The 21667-nt window shown below is 47.5% G+C and overlaps 1 protein-coding gene across 2 annotated transcripts in view; it reads right to left on the bottom strand.

Annotated features, from left to right (window-relative positions):
• LOC1281161 (cardioacceleratory peptide receptor) overlaps positions 1-21667 on the bottom strand; it is a 50117-nt gene that overhangs the window by 11215 nt on the left and 17235 nt on the right. For both annotated transcript variants that reach the window (XM_061644020.1, XM_061644021.1), the window contains exons 2-3: positions 14799-15454; positions 14548-14673 (exon numbers count right to left, since the gene is read on the bottom strand). In XM_061644020.1, coding sequence (XP_061500004.1) covers positions 14548-14673; positions 14799-15350 — 678 coding nt within the window. In that variant the 5' untranslated portion in view covers positions 15351-15454. The remainder of the gene's footprint in view (positions 1-14547; positions 14674-14798; positions 15455-21667) is intronic.

Consider the following 21667-nt stretch of genomic DNA (forward strand, 5'->3'; position numbering starts at 1 on the left):
ATTTTCGTTGCCACGTTGCGTTGCGCTTTACATCATGAATATTGTTGATGCGTGATTGCCGACCGTCCGACCTGAACCCGACAGACCGTCCGTCCGTCCGTGCAAGCTTTGTCAACTTCCTCAAGCAGCAGTACAACATACCTAAATGGTATTCCAGGCTTACTGGCGGGTGTCCCCTGGGGATAGCAGTGAGTAACTTCCAGGACCGAAGCAACTATTCGCCGCTATACCAAGAAACTGTTCGCTTTTCCCTCCCTTGCCGCTCGCCATCCGACGGCGGCAACCGTCTTTGACTTGGTATAACGGTGCAGACAAAATTCCCCAGGAATTAGAGGCATTACATTTCCTGCAAGCGAGCGATACAAGGCGAAAGAGCCAATTCCGAAGGCGACAGCCAACCCAAGCGTTGCAGAAATTATTCACAATTAATTAAATTGCAATAGCCCACGGCCCAGCCGTGTACGGGCGGAGTAATTAGATGGTTAACATTTCAAGTCAGCTCTCTGCCCCACCAACAGCGCGCGTTCTCTTTCTCTCTTAGGGCCATCGTTAGGCTACGTGTGGCTGTAAGTTTGTGTAATAGCTACCTCTTTTTTGCAAAACCTCCGGAATTATAAGCCCCATACGATACAAACACCAGAAGTCGATGGATATATTTCAACTTCCAAACGCGCTCTTTCCGCACCCGCTGATGGACATCTTTGGACGTGTCCGGGCTGGCAGAGATAACTGGACTCGTCCGTGGTCCTCCACCCTGGTTGTGCTCTATATACGTCTTAATTTTAAGAAGCACCCCACACTACTTCCTTTTTCGCACAAGGTCCCACAAGGGTGCTCTGCCCCCAAAGCAACGCACTCTTCCAGTGGGGGGGAATGGGCAACCCGCGCTGGGACCTACAGCCAATCCGCAAAAGGGTACGCAACGCAACGAAGCCACACCACGATGAGCCAGCAAGCACCGCAAACGCACCACACTGTGAGGGTTTATTTATCGTCCCAACAACTGGGCCGACAACTGGGCGATGTGATATCTCTGGCGATCGCTTGTGTACCGAACTTGGTGGTTTGGTAAAACTTGATCCTACCACCTAGCCACCGGCTTCTGCTGGGGTAGGCTTCGTTTACCTTTTGTTGCGATCCTTGACACTATCCCCTGTGCTGTGTCTTTTGTTTTGAACCATCACTGGACTGGAGCGACAGCACAGAACTGGATCCCCGCAGAACAGGGGGGAGGGTATTTACCGAGTAGCGCTACACCCAAGACGCCAAGCGATATCTACGATCTAGCGCGTTGTGGACCTACTACGGGGCACGCAGCGCGCTCGTAAACAATTCTGTCGCGGTACATCATTACGACGGCCGCGTACTGTACCGATTCTCCAAAAAAGGCACTACGAATGCTGATTGAGATATAATTTGTATGCTCGTATGCCGTTGCCATCCGTACAGCTACCGAGGCTGCGATCGTTGCGTACGTTTGCCCCCGGAAGCTGCAGTAAATCAGAGCAGGGCACAGTCACATAAAAACGTAGACAACAAATGTTTGTGCTCGTGTACGGGATCTCTCCCCGTAAGATCGACGACGTTAGTCGCGCGCGAGCATAGCAAAACAACGTGATTTATTGTGGCTGATCGTTCGGTACGATTTCGTACCGATCGTGTACAACAGCAGAGGGTTCGTCGGGAATGGATTCGCTGAACAAAACTATCAAAGTGTTTGCATCTATTGGGAAGTCCTAATCGGTCTTCCTGGGTCCTACCGTTTTGGAAGCGTGTGTTACAATTTACGACCACCGGGCGGTGGGAACGGCAACAGGCCCATCGTCTTGAATGGCAAATTAGAAATGTATGCTTGTTGTTTGGCTGGATTTGTGGGCAAACCACAACCACAGGCCTAAAAACTGGTTTAGTAACCATTTGAAGTTTGAAAGAAATTTGTCAAACATAAAAAGTTTGAGCGACGCTTTCGATAAGATCTTTCGCTTTGATAGGTATGAAATTAATTAACAGCTTCATGGTGGGAGAAATTGCACCTGTCGTCGTGTGATCGACAGTATGAAGAAGGAAATTATCAACAAGGCTAATCAATACAGCCGTACGCGACACCATTCCTCCCAGCTACTCCCGATCGCTTCATTCCATTTCGGGCTTTCGGCGTTCGCTCAGCCAAACCCAACCACTTCCCAACCATCGCTAGCCGGAGAAACAATCGTGTACAATCCCTTAATGAACTTGCAACATAAACCCGGTTGAAACAATGTCGGTCTTAATTAAAACTTCCTCCGATGGAGTTATCAATTCCTCGTGCCAGGCAACAACTGCAACCCAATGCCCAAGGTTGACGACGGTGCACACGAAACAGGACGTGCAGCTATTCAGTGAGCGCGGGTAAGCAGCACTTAATCCTTCATTATTCCGCTGCCAATCGTAATCGTCTCATGAAATCGCATCGGAATCCATATCGCCAGCTGATTCAATCTGCTCCATTCACAGCCCCAGGGGGGGGGAGCGAGAAGCTGGAACTGATTGTTGAGCGATTGCAATTAGCAGCCGCTCGGTTTTGCCAGCTCTCGTAGTTGACACGCGACTGCGAAGCACACATTTAATCGCAACCGGTAGCGTGCGCAATTAGGCTCGTCAGGCCAGCTTCAGTTGTCTGACAACCAGCTCGGTACAGATTGTCGACAAAATGGTCACATCACGCAAGAAGACATTATTATCTTGCAATCTTCACAAGCAATCTTTACTGAATGTTTTCCTTTGAATCACTGCTTCATACACCATTATCCGAAACAAATTGATTACCTGTACACTTTTGGTGTTAGGAAATAAACTTTGAAAATGGTGACTCCTTTGTGTTTAATGTAACAACCACGTGTCACGTGGAAAGCATCACCAAAGAAAGGCTTTTCAGTGCCTTACGGCACCCAAAATGCTGGCCATACCAACCAGCCGGCGTTAAAACGTGATTGTGATCTAACCGGAAACCGTTCAACTTTGCCACAAACCACCAAAACCACGAATTGGTAGGGATGCACAATGTCGAGAAACTCCTCCTTTCTTCCCTGTCCAACGCAGCAGGTTTGTGTGTGTGTGTGTGTGTGTGTGTGTGTGTGTGTGTGTGTGTGTGTGTGTGTGTGTGTGTGTGTGTGTGTGTGTGTGTGTGTGTGTGTGTGTGTGTGTGTGTGTGTGTGTGTGTGTGTGTGTGTGTGTGTGTGTGTGTGTGTGTGTGTGTGTGTGTGTGTGTGTGTGTGTGTGTGTGTGTGTGTGTGTGTGTGTGTGTGTGTGTGTGTGTGTGTGTGTGTTTGTGTGTGTGTGTGTGTGTGTGTGTGTGTGTGTGTGTGTGTGTGTGTGTGTGTGTGTGTGTGTGTGTGTGTGTGTGTGTGTGTGTGTGTGTGTGTGTGTGTGTGTGTGTGTGTGTGTGTGTGTGTGTGTGTGTGTGTGTGTGTGTGTGTGTGTGTGTGTGTGTGTGTGTGTGTGTGTGTGTGTGTGTGTGTGTGTGTGTGTGTGTGTGTGTGTGTGTGTGTGTGTGTGTGTGTGTGTGTGTGTGTGTGTGTGTGTGTGTGTGTGCGTGCGTGTGTGTGTGTGTGTGTGTGTGTGTGTGTGTGTGTGTGTGTGTGTGTGTGTGTGTGTGTGTGTGTGTGTGTGTGTGTGTGTGTGTGTGTGTGTGTGTGTGTGTGTGTGTGTGTGTGTGTGTGTGTGTGTGTGTGTGTGTGTGTGTGTGTGTGTGTGTGTGTGTGTGTGTGTGTGTGTGTGTGTGTGTGTGTGTGTGTGTGTGTGTGTGTGTGTGTGTGTGTGTGTGTGTGTGTGTGTGTGTGTGTGTGTGTGTGTGTGTGTGTGTGTGTGTGTGTGTGTGTGTGTGTGTGTGTGTGTGTGTGTGTGTGTGTGTGTGTGTGTGTGTGTGTGTGTGTGTGTGTGTGTGTGTGTGTGTGTGTGTGTGTGTGTGTGTGTGTGTGTGTGTGTGTGTGTGTGTGTGTGTGTGTGTTGGTAAAGGGAGTGTGGATCTACTGTTTTCACTGCCTTTTTTTTGTTAGACCTTTCGCCCGAAGGTAATTGATACTGGTGGGAAAAGTTTTTCATCAAGCCCACTCATACAGTGCAGTGAGCGGGTGGAAAGCGTTGTTTGCTTGGTTGCACGTGTATTAGAGAAAACTATTTCCCCAGGCAAAGGTGCACACAGAGCAGCACCAAAGGACCAACTTATGCCATTGAGGCGCAGCTGAAGCAGTCTGTTAGTTACCTTTCATTATAGGGTGCAAACTATGCTGATAAAGGGACATTCCTTTCTCAAGAGTGTTGGTTGAATGTGTGTAGCAAAGTTTAACGTGTGTGGATTATGTTGCAACTTTACAGCTGATTCGCTCAAAGTCAACTTTTCATTCGCTTCCTGCTTTTACTAGTCAATGTTCACTCTGTGCCATAGTTTTGATGCTGTACATCGTTATTCGATTCGATGGTTCAAGTACGGTTAATAAACCAACGACTCTTGAAATAAGCTCATAATCGGCTGTGCCCAAGAGTGCCACTTTTAATGAACCTCACTGCATAAACACACACACAAAAATGCACTAATCTGGACTAACGAGCTCTCGAGAAGCGCTTACCGCGCTATGGCATATCAATGGTAGGTACAGCCCGGGTTGCCTAGAGCCGTCCACTGCAGAATGTGGCGGATAATTAGCGCACATCCTGTTGCTCATTGCGTATCGCAACGTAACCCGAGGTCATTGCCAAACGAGCTGTGTAATACACTGCATCCGATGATGAGTCACGTGGCGAAAGGATTAAATTTGCAAATGGGACTTGTGCAAAACGTTGCAGCCCACCAGCCCCCAAAATTTGATAACCAAATGCGACAACATGGTAAAGCCTTCCACCCGAGTGCATTCGCAGTTGAAGTTGAACAGCGTTCATTTTAGCTAGAACCTTCTCCTGTTTATCTGTAATCTTTTAACATCACATCACCAATCAGGTGATACGAAACATTTAATCTCAGTTCTAGCAAACACACCCATTTAAATAGAGGACGTAAACGTACCTCGGCTCATGCCTCGTTATAGCTCCAAACGATCCAACTTGCTAGCCTAGACCGCATCCACAAACTGCATATGTATCCGGCGCACCATTTCGCACTGCTGCACCACTCAGCGGTTTGCACCACGCAGCAGCTCATTTATTAAACATTAGCACACGTTCGGGACACCATTCCGGGAGTTTGATCCCCATTAGCAGGGAGCAGAGAGCGCGCTCGTTGCTATCAACAAGGAACGGCATTCTGTCGCATCACCTTGCGTCTGTGGGCAAGCATGTTGCAAGTGTCGCACCTGACGGACGTATGCAGTTTTGCAATATTCATGAACCGACAAGACGACAACCGCCAGTGAAACTCATCTGCTCCCCCTATTCCGGCGGTGTGGGAATGCTTGTCCTCGTGGCGTCACCCATTGATGCAGTGGTTGATACACGCTAAACTGTGCGCGTGTGTGTGTGTTGCCCTGCGGAATACATAATCGTATTCTGCGGCCAGGATCCCGGCGGATAACGATGACTCCCGTTGCATTTGGCCGATTGAATGTGACGGACCTGTTGCTTCTCGATGCGGGCACGCTAGCTCGAGCGAACTAAGGTGTAAACGGCTTTGATGTAACCTTGGCACATTCTCACGTCGGCTACGAGTGGGCCCCTGGCAGCATTAATGCAGTGCAGGCATCCAGGCCTGCTCTAATTATGTCAATAATTAGCTCTTTCCCACAGCATTTTTCACACCCTTTTACAGGGCGCAGCTTTTCCGGATGCGGGAAACGTACCGAGCTTTGCCGGAGAATTTCGCAGCAATGGCGTCGAATAGTTGCTAGTTTTTTTTTTGTGAGATGATGTTCCCAAACAAATGCTATTCCAAGAATACTTCCAAGATCTCACATGTGTTGTCTTTTAATTAGTATTTAAATGGACAATTTATACTAATAATATACCACTCCGGATCTAAACCATTCCTTAAATACATTTGAACCTAAACAAACCGATTGTGCTAAATTGCCCAACCCAGTTCATTGTCGCATTGTCCAGCAACGTGATCAATTTGAACGCATAACTCTGGTGCACTCGCTGGGCATCGGGTTGTGTCCGCTCGTTCACTGCCTCATCCTCAACGTAGATGCCTCACACTCCACGAAGAATAATAATTAACACGTATCAATGTTTCCAAGCGCAACCCACAAGTGGACGCGCGCAAAGCCAATCGACAACCGGGAGGAATGCATTGAAATGGCACAAAAAGTAACGATGACGCTGGAAGCCGGTTTGCAATTACCGGCTTCAAAACTTAGCACTGCCCTTTACCACAAACCGCAAGACCACTGTGAAGGGACTCGATTGCGAGTGCACCACATATGCCGAACGCAATCGGGAGTCTTTGCTTGCCGCACACGCAATCATCTTCCTTCCACAGAAAACGAAATCAATCCCGATTGTGGCAGCGGTCATCGGAGGCGTCGAAGAACCTGATGCCTCCGTTTCTTGCCGGATCTTGAAACCCATTGAGTGTGTGTGTTTGTTTTAGCTTTGTTTGTATAGTCTGTACTGCCACTGCTGTGGTTGGAATTTAATGCACCCAACCACAGCGTCCGTCAGCGTGCGCTGTGTCCAGCTGTGAGGCGTACAGATAAATCGAATGCAATTGCCTGCATCTAGAAGATCCAATCCAATCGTGAAAGTGCCGGACGAGGTAGCAAAACAACAGCAGTTAAAAAAAGTCCCCATCCCCATCCAGTCGGGTGCAATTGCAGGCGCTCAAACTGCCGGGTGGATCTTTTTTTTTTGCGTCCTCATGTACCCATTCTTTTTGTCCCACTCGGCAGGTGACCGGCTTAACTGCATCACGGCTACGGGTCGAAAATAATGAAGTGTTCAACAGATTAGTTAATTAGCTCGGGTTGGCCAGCGAAGCGGCAACGGTGGCAAGACGGTGGCACTGAATTCTTCACGATAATGATCACAAATCAATAAACTTCAAAGACCGAGACCTTTCAACGAGCGACCGGTGGCTTGAGGCGAAGATGCCATTCCCCGATACCACTTCATCTGCTTCCCCATGGCATAGGGGCTGTGTTGCAATATTTGTTTGTTTGTTTGTTTTTGCTGCTTTTTCACGCAGGAAGATGGGAATCCTCTCCTGCACGGTTGGCTTCGTGCGGCCAGCGCCCTTAATTGCGACGGGATAATTGAACAAGTTTTTGCTGCTTTGACGAATGCCACCCGGGCCCTCAGCGATGGGGAATGGCACATCGCGATCGCCAAGATGCGCATTTTTGTGCAGGTTGAGGAAATAGCAGGAGGAGGCGGAAACGGTGGTGCCTGCGATCAATCAACAAAGAGCGAACATAACTATTTCCCGCATGCCGGCCAGGGAGAGAGGGCCAGCTAAACGATCCGGAGTGGTTTGCAAGGTTTGATGACGGTTTGACGGTCACGGTAAGAATGCGCTCGAAGCTAAAAGTGGAAAAGTTTGACGTCAAGAAGTGTTCGTACGATAAGATATCTGGAAAATCGTTCAAATACTCTAAATCAAAATCTGACGTATTGAAGCAACCATAATACATCGAAGATGCAGGGGCGAGACAGCGATTATGCTGAAAACATGCCATGTTCTTCTTTGCAAATACATCACACTCTTATTTGCATACCATCAGGCGTAAATCCGTTCCAGATATCACGCCACTATCATCATCTCAATAACAGCAAACTCAACATATTTGCACACAATGTTCTTGACATGTGCTATGCTCTGCACTCAAAAGCCATGAGAAAAGGAAGCTTTCTGTAAGTCTTGTAAGGAAGTCGGATGTGTGTGTATGTGTGTGTGTGTGTGTGCTAAACAAACTACATGTCCCGCACAGGAAACATAACAGCCGTGTCCGACATGGCTCAATGGAGCATCGTAAATCGACAGCACAACACTGCTGTTTGTCGCATTTTTTTTTTGTTGTTGCTGTCCCAACAAATTATCGCCCTACCATCACACATATATAATCATTCGGTACGGCATCCAAACAGCTTCTTAATCGTACACTTTCCCCCAAGCGGGAGGACGAGAGCAGCTCGTAAAATCCGGTTCTCAAAGTGTCAGAAGCAATGATGACTTCTCGAAAGGGTGACTGCAGCCGTACGCCACGGCGATGTTGTTGATGGTGGTGAGCCGTAGCTCAGATCAAGATAAATGTAGAAATAATCGCCAACAAGCATGAAATCGATCGAGCTGTATCCTCCCAGCACCCGGGGGGAGGGAGTGGAACACCCCTTCGAGCATCGCGTCACATACGATTAGTGTACCGTGCGGATGGGTTATGCTAATTCCCTGCTGCATTGCAGCATCTGCTCCCGTTCTGCCACGATTACCACTGACGCTGGCAGGACATAACGCTAGAGAGAGAAAGAGAGAGAGAGAGAGAGAGAGAGAGAGAGAGAGAGAGAGAAAGAAAACAACCCTTTTATGGAAGATTTGGTTCGGGAGCATCTTGTGGTTTTTTCGGAGCGAGCAGCAGTGAGGCAAACCTTCAGCATCAATAAAATCACTGGCACGAAGATTTGAAAAGCTGCAAAAAGGGAATGGAAAGCATTTGAAGTAGCATAGGAATCTAGCCGTGGATGGCACTACGCAGCCAATGCCGATTTCGCGCACTGGAGCGGTTGAAACAAAACGAGTTTCTTGCCCGGCGGGCATCGTTCAATTGCCCCGCGCCCGGCGATCGTGCGTGTAGTTGTCGTACTCGATCTGCATATGTAGCACGTGTCAGAAGCAATGTAATCGGTCTCTTTAGGTTAATTGAATGGCCGATGATGGGGTGGAACGAAACACAACGGTCGACATAAGCGTCGTTGGTCACGTCGTGGGTGGTTTTGTGATGGAACGTCAGCAAAGATGCTTAGTCCCCTGGAACTGATACGTTGGGAAATGTGTACCGTCGTCTATTTCTGGATGCTTTATCAGCTCAACGGCTATTCATGGAGCTGCAGTTATTTTTATCTCGTTGATTGGGTAACCATTTAGAGCGGAATATGATTCATCGGGATGATGATTCGTGCAAGGAGTAAACCACCCAAACTTTTAATTATAAAATGGCCTCGTTCTATAATGTTTTTAATTAAAATCGTTGAATTGAAAAGATTTCAGTGTTAAATTAACGTTTACAGTGCGATTATGTACCGACTATCTCAATTCCAATCAGTTTGTTTTATTTTACTGAGCATCTGAGCTTTTTTTGTAACACTCCACAGTTAATCTTAACCGAAGGTAATACAGCTAACATCCCATTTAAGCATCATTAACGAAACGATCCGCACAAGTGCTCCTTTACCTTCGCCAGCCAGAAACCGGTACTCAGTGTTGGATTATGTTGTTATAGTACTTCACTACGTCCATAATCCACTGAGAACGCCTTGTCTCGCCCGGCAGGAACAGGAACAGAGCGAAGGCCGAAGCAATGTTTAATTATTTTCTTATCACCTCACGCATCGTTCATCGTTCGTGCGCCGTGCGGATGATTGAGCAAAATATTTCATCCAGCAGAGCCGCACATAAACTATTCCCGTTAATAGGCGTTTCCATAAGCTGCTCAGTAGAATCATTTCCCCCCAGAATCTTACAGCACGTACAGGATCTTTTCGGAACGAGTCATGCACAACCGTTTACCTGTACAGTTATCCTCTAGTACCACTAGGGTAGGACGCTCAAACTCTATTAACCGTATTATCTAGCAAAACCGATACGGCCCCAAAAGCACTCTCGAGCGGTTTGCGTGTAATCCCGGTCGTATAATCCCTGTGCGAGCCCTGCCGACAACCACGGATCGCATCATCATGCTTCATCGCTGTGGCCGGTAAGCCGGCGAAGGTCTTAGGTAGACGCACTAATCCTCATCAATGATGACAAATTGAAAAACACGGAGATAAAGCAAGTTCATTCACTTGGGCCTGCAATTATTTATTTATGCCTCGCCTTATCGGTTTGTTGTGCTGGAGAGAAGCGATCTACTTCGGCGTAATGAAATTGAGTTATCTCACGCTTATCGTTGGTCGTTTTTCATACTCTTTCTCCATTATTAGATCTCACAATCGTAAAGGTTATTGCACACATTTTCATCTCCTTTCGGTGCCTTGCTGTCCCGGCACGAATGTGCGATTCTATTGCATTCTGATAAAGGTGCAAGGAGTTGCGTAATGTAACACACAAACACACATACGAACTCACACGCTCATCCGTAAAGGTGTCCCAAAATGCATGCAAATTGCTTCATTTGTACCTTGTCGCACAGAAGTGTCTGCACGCAAGGAGAGCCTCTTTCGTACCCCGTTCCGCATGAAATGCCGACCGAAGTTATGCGGCCGGCACACACCTACCTACTCACCGGCCTCGGCAGAATCGATGAGGTAAGATGGCTGGCTTAACCTGCTTCCGTCATAGCGGAACCAACGTTCCCGCGTGCGGTCGGCGGATGTGCAAAGGGCAGGTGAACGGGTGTGCTACGCCGGCTTGACAATTTAATACCGCCCGATTCTCGATGAATTTCAATGAGGCCTCGGGTTCCGATCGGATAGAATGTGTGGGCCGAATTTAGAACCAAGTCCGACACCGGAAACCGCTTACCGGATGGTACCGTCGCTTTTATGAAGTCTTAAAAGCCGGTCGCCAAAAATTGGTTGCGATGGGCTGGGAGTGGCGTGACGAGGTTTAAGATATCCGGCCCACTGCCCTGGGACACTGAGGTAGTCGATAATGTGAAGAAGAAAATGGTGAGTGGATATAAAAAAAATGCGAAGCAAAATAAGATTCATACCGGCCGGGTGGCGGGAAAGTATGCACGAGGCCAATAACCTTTTTATGAGTTTCGGCGAAGGAAAGCATTCAATCGAGCGTTTCGGCTTCGGTTGCAATGTTTGCGTTCCTTTTCAGTAAAGTGTCTAATAATTTTTGCATGAAAATCAACTCAGATGTATTGAATGCATGAGGAAAATGCATGATGAATTCAATTTTGTATTTTCTGTTTGCAACTCTGTCATGCATATTTATGTATCTTTTTCATATCTATCGTACGTAATATGCTCCTTACTTCATTTCTACAGCATTAGGCACACGGGACTTCCTTTTTGCCAGTTGTTTACATTGCTTATATATAGTATTTTCCTTCTTATACATTCGATTACACCATTTTCGCTCCCATCAAGGTTGATCCACATGCATAAGAATGTTTTTCATCTTCGGTCTCCCTCACCAGCTACAAATGACAGCGACAAAAAGGCAGTCAAAGGATCCAAACAATTATCTCACCGTTCAAGGGTGCTTGAAGCAAAATGGTGCTCAACGGACGGACGGTTGTATCCCGTAGCACACCTCAATCAACACCCTTTCTTCGAACGCAATAGAGAGAGAAAGTGTCTTTATAGATCGTACCATACCGTGTGAAAAATTGCCCCTTACGTGATTTCGTCCCATGAAAAGGCACGCCAGCGCTAACGGAAGTTATGTAAAACGGGCGTCCCAGAGTTAATTGTTTTCTGCATCCGGGACCGAACGGGACCGAAACGCGCTTTGAGCTCTCACCGACAGACACGGTCGCTAGATTGCTATTCGTTTCTCTTCTCGATCACCCCCTCCAAATGACACCTTCGCTACCAAAACCCTTCCCTTCTTTTAAATCTCAGTCAATAGTGACGGATTGGAGGGGTCGAGGAAGAAAAAAGGACAAACATGGTTCCGAATCGGTTAAGCTCAAATGGGTGCCGCATTTGATGCAGCTCAGTGCCAAAGCTCGTACACCCAGCGTGTGTGTATTGGTGTCTCTTCAAAGAACCCTCGCGATAGGACTCCAGGAATTGGACACGCTTTCGTCAACGGCACCCTCCCTCCCCCACCCCCTTTATCGACGGTCATATGACAGCGGGGTTGGCATTCCCTGGCGTTTTCCAGTATCACCAGCACTCTGCTCTTCATATCCGACCATTTGACAGTCCAGCATAGTTGAAAAGCAATTTTAATTGCTTCTAGCTGTTGCTTTCGGTGTTGCGCGATAGCTTCCGCTTCCAGCAGCGGGAGTTCCGAGAAAACTGGGTTAAGTGACGTGTTTGCGTGTGTTGGTACGCTTTTACGACCACACACAGCACCCCCATTGGTGATTCGGTGGCCTGGTTTTTCGGGGGACACACACTAAACACTAAACCATCCCCCGACAAAACCAGCACTGTGTCCAGCGATCCAGCTGTCAACGTATTACTACCCCCTAAACGCACACACACACACACCCACACTTCCGGACAGTGCCGGACAGAAAGTTATGTGCGTGGTCGTAAATTTTCACCAGCGACGAGGGGTTTTTTTGGGGACTGCACGGCCGGAACCGGATCGTCACACGCTCGCGTTCGATAACTAATCGCTTCGCCAGGCGCGAAGTGCCTGTTTTTCCGGAAGGTTGTTGCCATCCTTGGAGGTGTTATTTTTCCGGGTCGTCCACAGGGGTTTGAAAGCAGAAATGGATTCCGTTCCGTTGGCGCCAACCGTTTTGTCATCCAGCCAACAGCGAGGGTGCAATTCTGCCACCGTCATTGTTTCGTTCGCGCTATTAAACGCGATTATCGATAAGCAAATCCATTTGCCGGCACTTGAGCTTTTATTAGGTTTCTTACACACACAAAAAACCCGTATTGTGAAGCTTTACGGGGTAGTCATAAAACGAAGGAACCTCGCCTCATTGAAGCTAGCCAGAAGTGGATTTCGGGCTGAAGTAAAGCATCAAACGCGCGTATAAGTAAACGATAAAACACGCTTTAGTCCTGTTTAAACATTGTATGATCTAGTACGACGTTCGTATAACGCTGCCACGGTTGAGCTTGACTACAGTTTGACAGTTTCTTTAGAACCCTTTACGTTTATGGCTCTTAGTTCAATTCTTAAGCAACACTTGAAGCGTGTGTCGAGCCTTACTTCCTTGTATTAGAATTGCTTAGCTATGAGTTATAATCGAAAAACGCCCTTCAGATCTGGACTGGGAATTCATTTTGCTATCGTCTTCATATTGGATCTATTTTCTCAAAATTTGGCCATGAAAATTTGGCCATAATTCAGAAAACAAAACTTTTGGAATCACATTCGTACCTAATAGAAAATTCTTTGTGGACAGTCCATTTACTCTTTACATTTTTTCCGTTTACAAACATTTGCGCCAGCCAATTGCAACAGGCGATTCAGCTTGCTGACCTATTCTTTCGTTATAATTTACAACCCAACCTCATCAAATAACTCTCGGCAAGATTACATCGCACGCCATTTAAAATCTTTACCAGCTTCTCGGAGAAGGACACGTTCCACCCTTCTTCCCGTGTTTTTCATGCCAAGGTTACTTATTCTTCACCTTTCGTCCCTCATCCCCTCGGCTGCATCCGGATGGGGAATGGTCTACAATCGGTTGCGCCGCACAACATTCCACACCACTAAGCAGCGTGTGCGTGCGCTTCTGGCAACGGCATTCTAACGCAACGGAATCGCTCCGCATCGCAACTCACGAATGGCGTTGGCATGGCGTCCTGGCGCGTTCCTTACCCTTCCCCGATCGCCCCCGTGCTTGAATCGAACACAATCTCTATAAATTATTCCGTCTAGACAAAATCAATTCAGTGCAGCAACGCGTTGCTACGTTCGGCGCGTTGCCACGTACACATCCCCGTCCCAGCACGAGCAGGGCAGGTCAATGATAAAACCGATAATGCCAAAAATGTTTTCTCTGCTTGCCGCCAACACTGCGAAAACGAGAAGCAAAATTAGAACCCGGCAAGTGGTTCAAGCTGTGTGTGTGTGTGTATTGTGTATGTGTGTCACCCCCATCAGAGTGCGACCAAAATGTCCATCATACCGAATCTACAACAATTTGTTGTTGTGCGGTTGCGACGATCACAATAAACTGACGGTTGTTTCGGTGGTTTTGCAGCGAATCTTGGGGCAGTGAGATTTTTCATCCCCAACTCTTACAAGTCTCTGTGTGTTTGTCTGTGTGTGCTTCATCTCTTCTTTGATCTTTACGACACACGCAATGCAATGGCCATTTACCGGAGCAGCTGCTCGTGCCTTAACCGTGAAGGATCAATCCTCCCCCTGCTGCTGCTGCCGTTGCGGGGGTATTTACCGAGCGAAAGTTTCGACCACGATAAGAAGCGTTGATGACTTCATAAAAGCTGCTGCACGGGGCGGGAAAGAGGAAGCACCAATCTGATGGTAATGCAGAGGCTCCGTTTTTCCGCTCGATTCGGCCAAAAAAAAACCCCCGTCAACCGTGCTCACTAATGCACGCCCATATACTTTTATTACACCCAATGTCCCACTCTGGACCATCGCACGCATGCATGGGGGATGTAGCCGCGGACGGAATAAGGATTTGTTTTGTACGGACCCGCGCCCGTCATCGCTCCCCCCAAAAACAAACATTACCCGCACTGTAGTGATTCGATCACAGGGGATGGGGGGGGGAGGGCGTAAAAGCAACGCGAAGCGCACGCAAAACTTACCTCATAAAAGTAAAAGGAATTTATTTCCTCGCCGCGCGTTCCGTTGTCATCGGCCGCGGCACCGTTCACCGCGGCAATGATGGACGCACCGGAGCCGGCACTGGTGGCGGGAGGCGCTAAAAGAACCTGTAAAAATTTACGACTTCGTTTTACAGTGAGGTTTGAGGGAAGCCCGCGACGTCATTGTGTTCTTCTGATTCGGTTCAAGGCTACAAAAAAACACACGGGAAAGCAAGAACAGCTGATCTTACCTGTGATAATGCCGGCGTAATGTTCATGCCAATGACATCGTTGACGGCAACGAATGAGCCAACCGAGCCAAGTCCACCCGCTACACTACTGCCGTGCGCTGCATCCGCCGACTCTCCGATGGCCGCTGAGCTGTGGATCAGCGGGAAGGCTGCAATCTGCGTACTGCTGCCCGTGCTGCCCGTGTACGTGTCCGTCTGGTCGCGGAAACGCATGTTCAACCCACCGCCACCGGCAAGCTTGGCCGACTGCTGGAACGGTCGGAACGTGTCGTTGCGGATGGCCCACCGGGGCGGCAGTCGACAACCGGCCGGGCTGAAGGTCAGCTCTATCGTACGCTCTAGGTCGCTGCTGCCCGTGTCGCTCGAGTCGATGTCGCGCGGAAGCGCAAACAGTGGCAGGGGAGCGCAATCGTACCCGGCGTGGCCGGCGTGTTCCGTGCCGAGGGGCGGGTTCGCTGATACAAGCTGCACGCTGCCGTACGGATCCTGTGCTTCCGCATGGTACTGGACGGCAATATGACGCAGGTAGGCCCAGGTAAGAATTGGCAGCATGGTTCAGCGCGCACGTCCGTACTGCCGGGTATCATCTCCGAAGGAACGAATGCCACAGCGGTTGCGGTTGCGCGTTGTGTCTATTGTACGGAAGCGTTAGCAGTCTGGAAAGTGGAAGTTGTACATAGCATTAAAAGAAGCTGTTTGTTTGAAACAGAAGACGGGGAAGTGCTCCAGATTCTACGGTGTGACAACTGAATCATCCATATTAATGCAAGAATAAATATCCAAAAACACTATTGGCAGCACTCCAGGAAAAGTTGTTTGTGCTGCTCCGCGTAATTGAGTTACACCGCGTCAGCAATATCCCTCCTCTCGCCACTTCCACTTCGGGAGGGGGTTGATATCCGGGGAAATTTATTGCTTCCCAGTATTAAGTAAAAGTTTGCCCCAAGAATAATTACTTTTTCCGACCCCAAAAGCGTGCTACACTGTTTGCCAACAACCGCCCAAAAACAAACCCTCCAATCTTCTGTTAAGGTGGATCAGCACGCTCAATCTCACTGAAATTCATTCCACATTCCGTATACTGGTACTTTCGTACATTCGACTCCGTTGCCCTTTTTGCGAATTGCGATGCGCCCTGACATAATTCGCTGACCTGAAGAATGCTGAGCCCCCAACGCTCTGCTCTCCCTTGACGCGCGTTATTTATGCGATTTGGCTGCGAATACTGTTTTTCTGCTCTGCTGTGTGCCCTCCCCCCACGTTCCGTTTCATTTCCTTCGTGGACGAATTCATGGGGCTAGGCTGTAGTCGAGCAATTGGATTCGAGCGATCCCAAAAATGCTGTCGTCTCCACTGCGTAGTACTAATAGTACACATGGCTTGTACGCGCTCTTGGGGCAATACCAGACTCTTGGAAAACATTCACCCAAAAAATGACGTGAAAAACACACATAGCCGCGCCGGTTTTAATACCATCCGTCATGCTGCACTCAGTGTGTATTTGCTCAGAATCCAACCAATTGGCGAAGTACTTCGCGGCATAGTAACGCTGCACTGATTTGCCATTCCCATCCATGAAGCCATAAACCTTCGAACGCTTTGATCGCACCCATCGCTGGGAGGAAGCGTCCACCGGTTCGGCCTGCACGCATCACAACTAGGTGCCACCCAAATCGACTTGGCCGCGAATCGTCAACGATGTAAAAGGCGGCCCCGCAATGCGAATCCGACATGGGTTCCAATCGATTCATCATTTCGTTCCCTTGCGAACGGTCAGCAAACGGTGGCCGTTGGCGTGCAAAGACACATATCCGCGGCGAAATGTGAGCACGAAACCAAAGGGGAGTAATAACCGACGTGTACCTTTTGGCCAATAGGGTTACAACCTCAGCACATCAGTGTTCCGGGCAGTGAAACCGCATATCGTAAGTAATTTCACCAGTGCCGCAAAAGGGTACGGAGCGGCTGGCTGGTACGGACGGATTATTGAGTTAACCTGCTACCTTGACTGATGAGTATTGCTTTCGCCGCGGAGCTACTAAATCTGCTCCGGAGACATTGGATTACTTTTTGAAGTGGTGGAGCATATGTTACGGTTCAGCACCGCGGGGCTGCCGACGATCGTTTCAACAATTTCAAAGTTAATCAATGGCAATTGGATCAACGAAAAGTTAATGGTTTCCTACTGATTCAGACCAAGAAATAGATTCTTTATTTCTACATAGCCAAATCTCATTGTGCATTGAAGACAAACATTTGGGCAAGGCATTAAGGCATTCCCAGAAATATAAAATATTCAATAACTGTGGGTACATAATTTCTTCCAGTACTTTGAACTTTTGTGGGAACAGTTCTTAACCACACTGTTCCGGTACTGCGCAAGTAACAAATTTCGCGAAACACATCTTTCACCATAACTTACAAGAAAAGGGCAGCCAGCTGGAATGGTATCATGTGGTACAAATTGGTTACATTCTTTTTTCTCTCACGAATAAAAACAGATTCAAAGCAACGTTTTTTTTTCTTCGAAAAACAAAAATAAACAACCACACACATTAGAACGGTTTGCTGCGCAACTTTTCCGGTGCATAAAACGCTACCAGGAAAATGAGCAAAATTCCTGGCACGTTCGCGTAATGAGAAGTTTTATTTTACAAAACCCGGCAGGCAACGCGTCGAGCGCAAATTAAATTGCGTACGAACCTGCCATACCATTCCCGGGGTTGGGTCCTTTTGTCTCGGGTCCATCGTGTGCAACAAACTTGCAACCGTGCGACCGCGGAGATGACGAGCACGTTGCCGGGAAAGGAATTTCGCCCTTCTACAGGGGAATTGAACAGGCATCCATCCAGCAATGCCTACCAGCCGGTTAAATGGCATACCATCGCCACAAACCCCGTCGCTGTTGTGTGTTTTCGACGCTGAAGGTGGTGATAAAATATTGCACGCTCCATTGCTCCCATCCGTGGTGTGTGTGTGTACCTGCGGTGTAAACTTATTTCATTTCGTGCGTTTTGTTTTAATGGTGCGCAGACTTGTTGCACTTAAATCGTCCTGCTTGTCGTCGCGATGCGAGTACAAATGGCCGGTGATCAGTGGGGCTGGTGCGTTGAGTTTGTTGTTCGTGCGCGATGATTATTCTTCGTACCGATTTGCGGTGCAGGAGAAGCAGCTTCAAGGTGCTGCATCTTGGTGGGGGAGGCCTGTCGGTCAGCAGCGAGCGCACCGCGGAAGAAAACGGCACACTCGTTGGTGGCAATGTTTGCTTTCCCGGCTGACAAACAATAAACGGCAACCGTCGGGCATGTGGTCGAGAACGCGCGATGATTTGTGCGATGTTTACTTTCACTTGCATTATTGGAAGAATAATAATACACACACACAAAATGCAAAACATCAAACACAATTCCAAACAACCCACCCGAGCGCATCTATCCCAATCCCGTCTCCCACGAACGCAAAATTCACTGTTCCATATGTCGGCAATTAATTGGACACGCCAGCGGTCGGTCACACACAGCTCGAGTTGTTGCGACGACATCAGCCGTTTGACAGATCGTACACGACAATCAAAACAAGCAATGTTTGCTAGCCTCGTTTTGCTAGCTGCCCGCAACCCTTTACGCCACCGCGATCCGACCAGTTGCAGCAGGGCAAGAAAATGCACCCGAGAAAAACATGGGGGCATGCAGAACAAGGGGTAAGATTTACATTTTTCCATTACATTTCAATTAAAGTTGTATCTGCGTTCGCGGTTGCGCGGACCATTCCGGCGTCCCGAGCGCTTCGCATTCCAGCCGGTTGATGCACCCGAACGGTGCGGAGCCGCTTTGCGCTTTGAAGATTTGCTAATTGAGTAATTAAATTGGCCGCCCAGTGCGGAAAACCAGGGGGCTCATTCCCACCCCCGTTCCCAGTGAATCGGTTTGTTGGGGAGGGATTAAATATCTGAATCAGGTGAATGAACGCGCTTAACCAAACCGAGATGTACGTCACAGTTGCGGTGCAGTCGGTCGGTAGTAGTAGTGGTGGGGTTTAAAATGCATTCCAGTTACGAAAACAATGCTAGCAAATGGAATGGAATTGTCGCAAAGTTTTCGTGGAAGTGTTCGAGAAATTCTTGTTCAGATGGAAGTTATGGAAAATTGTTTTCTTTTATGAATTGTTATCTGTATATCAACAACATTTTATGAAACAGTTGAAATTAATTTGGTCAGGAATAGCTTTGAGTTTACACCCTGGAACTTAAGAAGGATAATATTGGGGCCCTTCACGATTCTGGTCAGCTTTTTGTATGGAGTTTGACAGTTGGAGGCTGAAATCATGTAAACACTCCATACAAAAACCACACACAAAACTAGCCTGCAATTTTCAGTCTAGATTATTCTAGCCTCAAAGCAAGAATTAGATTCGAGTACATGCTCGAAAACACGGTGTTGTTTACATTTACCCCAAGGTGCATTAAAGAGATCACGTAGTGGAATCTAGAATCAAAGTGTATGTAGTACAGGTGGTCTCATAGCATATTTTATATAACCAATTTTGAAAATCACTTTAAGGCAGGATGGGTGAACACTTTTGTTGAAAGTAGCTTTCTGGAGGCTTGACGAATACTCAAAACACTCTTAAAATCTTCATTCAGAAACAGAAGCGCTAAAAATCAGCCTTCTAAACTCATACACCTTGGGATAAGTCCACCTATATATTATATCCACTTAGATAGCTGCTCGAAAACTGCTATACAATGCAAACAGCTGACAGGCTGGAATTTAAGCCTACGAACTTCAAACGGAAAGGGCCCGATTGACAGTTTTGTCCGGACTAAGTTGTCCATCTTTTTCATGTAACTAGACTGAGCTAGAGAAGAGATTGACAAACTGATTAAACATCGACCAATGATTGTTACCGACCGAAATCTAATCCGTCCTGGGTACTAATCCGATGATACGATCCATCATTTTCCAAAAACCGACGATCAACTCTGTTGTGGATGTAACTGTCACTCCAATGACACACCATAACAAGCAAATCGCTCAAACTCTTCAGAATTATTTGCAGTTTTTCTTCTTGATAGTAATAATAAACTTTTCTTTGGAACAAACTGATTCCCAGTATTCCAATGTTCACAACGTACGATCCGTTCCTACACCACATCGGTTCCGGTAGCTGCGAACGACACGCGAGTAGTCGCGCTCAACCCTTTCTCCCTGCGCACGAGTTATTCTTAATGCGATTCACTACCTTCAGTTGCAACGCGATCGATACCTCATTTCTCCGATTCTACGCTGTAAGAAACGTTGGATTTTGCATATCGAATAGTGGTGCATTGCTGCCCCAGGACAAGAGGTAAGAACGCAACGAAATATGAAGCAATCGGAACGGATATTACTTGTAGTGTGCATAAACAAATGGGGGTAAAGTGTTTGTGGTTTTGATGGACTCGCCGTTTCCTGGTTTCTGCGGTGGAAATAAACCCAGAATTGAAAACGAGCAAACAAACTACATCCATAAACTACCTACTGACTACTGGGGAAGTGAAATTCACTTCAAAATTCCACTACACGAACACGAACTCAGTCATCACTTTTACTTGGCAATAAACGAGAACCCCATTTATTTATTTATTTACACAACCTGGCCCGCGGGGAAACACAACGGACACCCCGTTTACCGGGGCAAATATTTATCTCTCCGGAGACGTTTGGGCTAATTGGAGAAAACAAACAGCCCCGATTACTGACAATTACTAGCTGTCCAGCAAATGCTGGAAAGCTGTTCGCCGGTGTACCTTGTACCGAACGGTACTACCATTAGTGGCACAAGACATGACAGATTGTCAGCGCCAGTGTAGTAAGTTCATCAAATTGGCAATTAGTTTCAGAGCAGCTTGAAACTAGCTTGAAAAGTGTGTGTTTTTTTTTCACACAAAAATCGCATCGTACAACGCCACACGACGGGTCAGTATAAACGCTCGAACCGAGCGGGGAAATCTATCAACTGTCAAACACCGGCCAGACGTGTTTTTCGCGGCACGGATTTGCCGTTGGGTCATTTTTTTTCAGTGTCTACTATTGATTTTATAGTATTCGATCAATAAAGAAAAAAAAAACTCATCACACACTCAGAGTCTCACCATAAAGTGTGCAAGAAACATAGTGTCAACATTGCTGGATGAATCCACAAAATAGCAACTCACTTCTCCCTAGAGAACGGCGGGAGTTTGACTATTTTGTGATGGCGACAAAACCATTACTCATCAAACAGTTTTTTCGGAACATACCACCCAAAAACAAAACTGCCAGCTAGCTTTCGTTTCGCCAAAACGCAAACACCTTTCCATCGTTTTCCCACCTCCTCAGCTGGCTTACGCGTCAGCACACGAACATTGTGTTTGTGTGCGCGCGAGAAGAATAGCTCGCCCATTTGTCACCTCCAAAAAGGATCTGCCCTGAAATGTGTTCCCCACCAACGAAGCTATTGTTTCAAGCAAGCTAACTGACAGAGAAAACGCACACAAAAAACACACACACATACAAACAATCACGCTGTTGTCTCGCCGGCAGGATTGTTGCAATCATGAGCATGCTGATCGTGCATGTATATTTTGGGCACGGGTTTTTTTTTACATTTTTCACCCCACTTTGTTAAGCTTCATCGATTCAATTAAGCGAGCGGCTAGCGTACACAAAAACCCAATCTACGGGACCAAATGACGCCACCCAGACAACATGACCAATATGTCATTCAAGTGCATAGACAAAGGCGCACCTCTGATGGCTCCCGCGCTTACACGCCTGCTGGGAATGGTTGGGTGGCAAATAGTGTACGGAGAAAATGGAATACAGAGCCATACAAGTTTATAATTATAA

This window comes from Anopheles gambiae, chromosome 2, assembly GCF_943734735.2.
Source record: "Anopheles gambiae chromosome 2, idAnoGambNW_F1_1, whole genome shotgun sequence".
Lineage (NCBI taxonomy): Eukaryota > Metazoa > Arthropoda > Insecta > Diptera > Culicidae > Anopheles > Anopheles gambiae.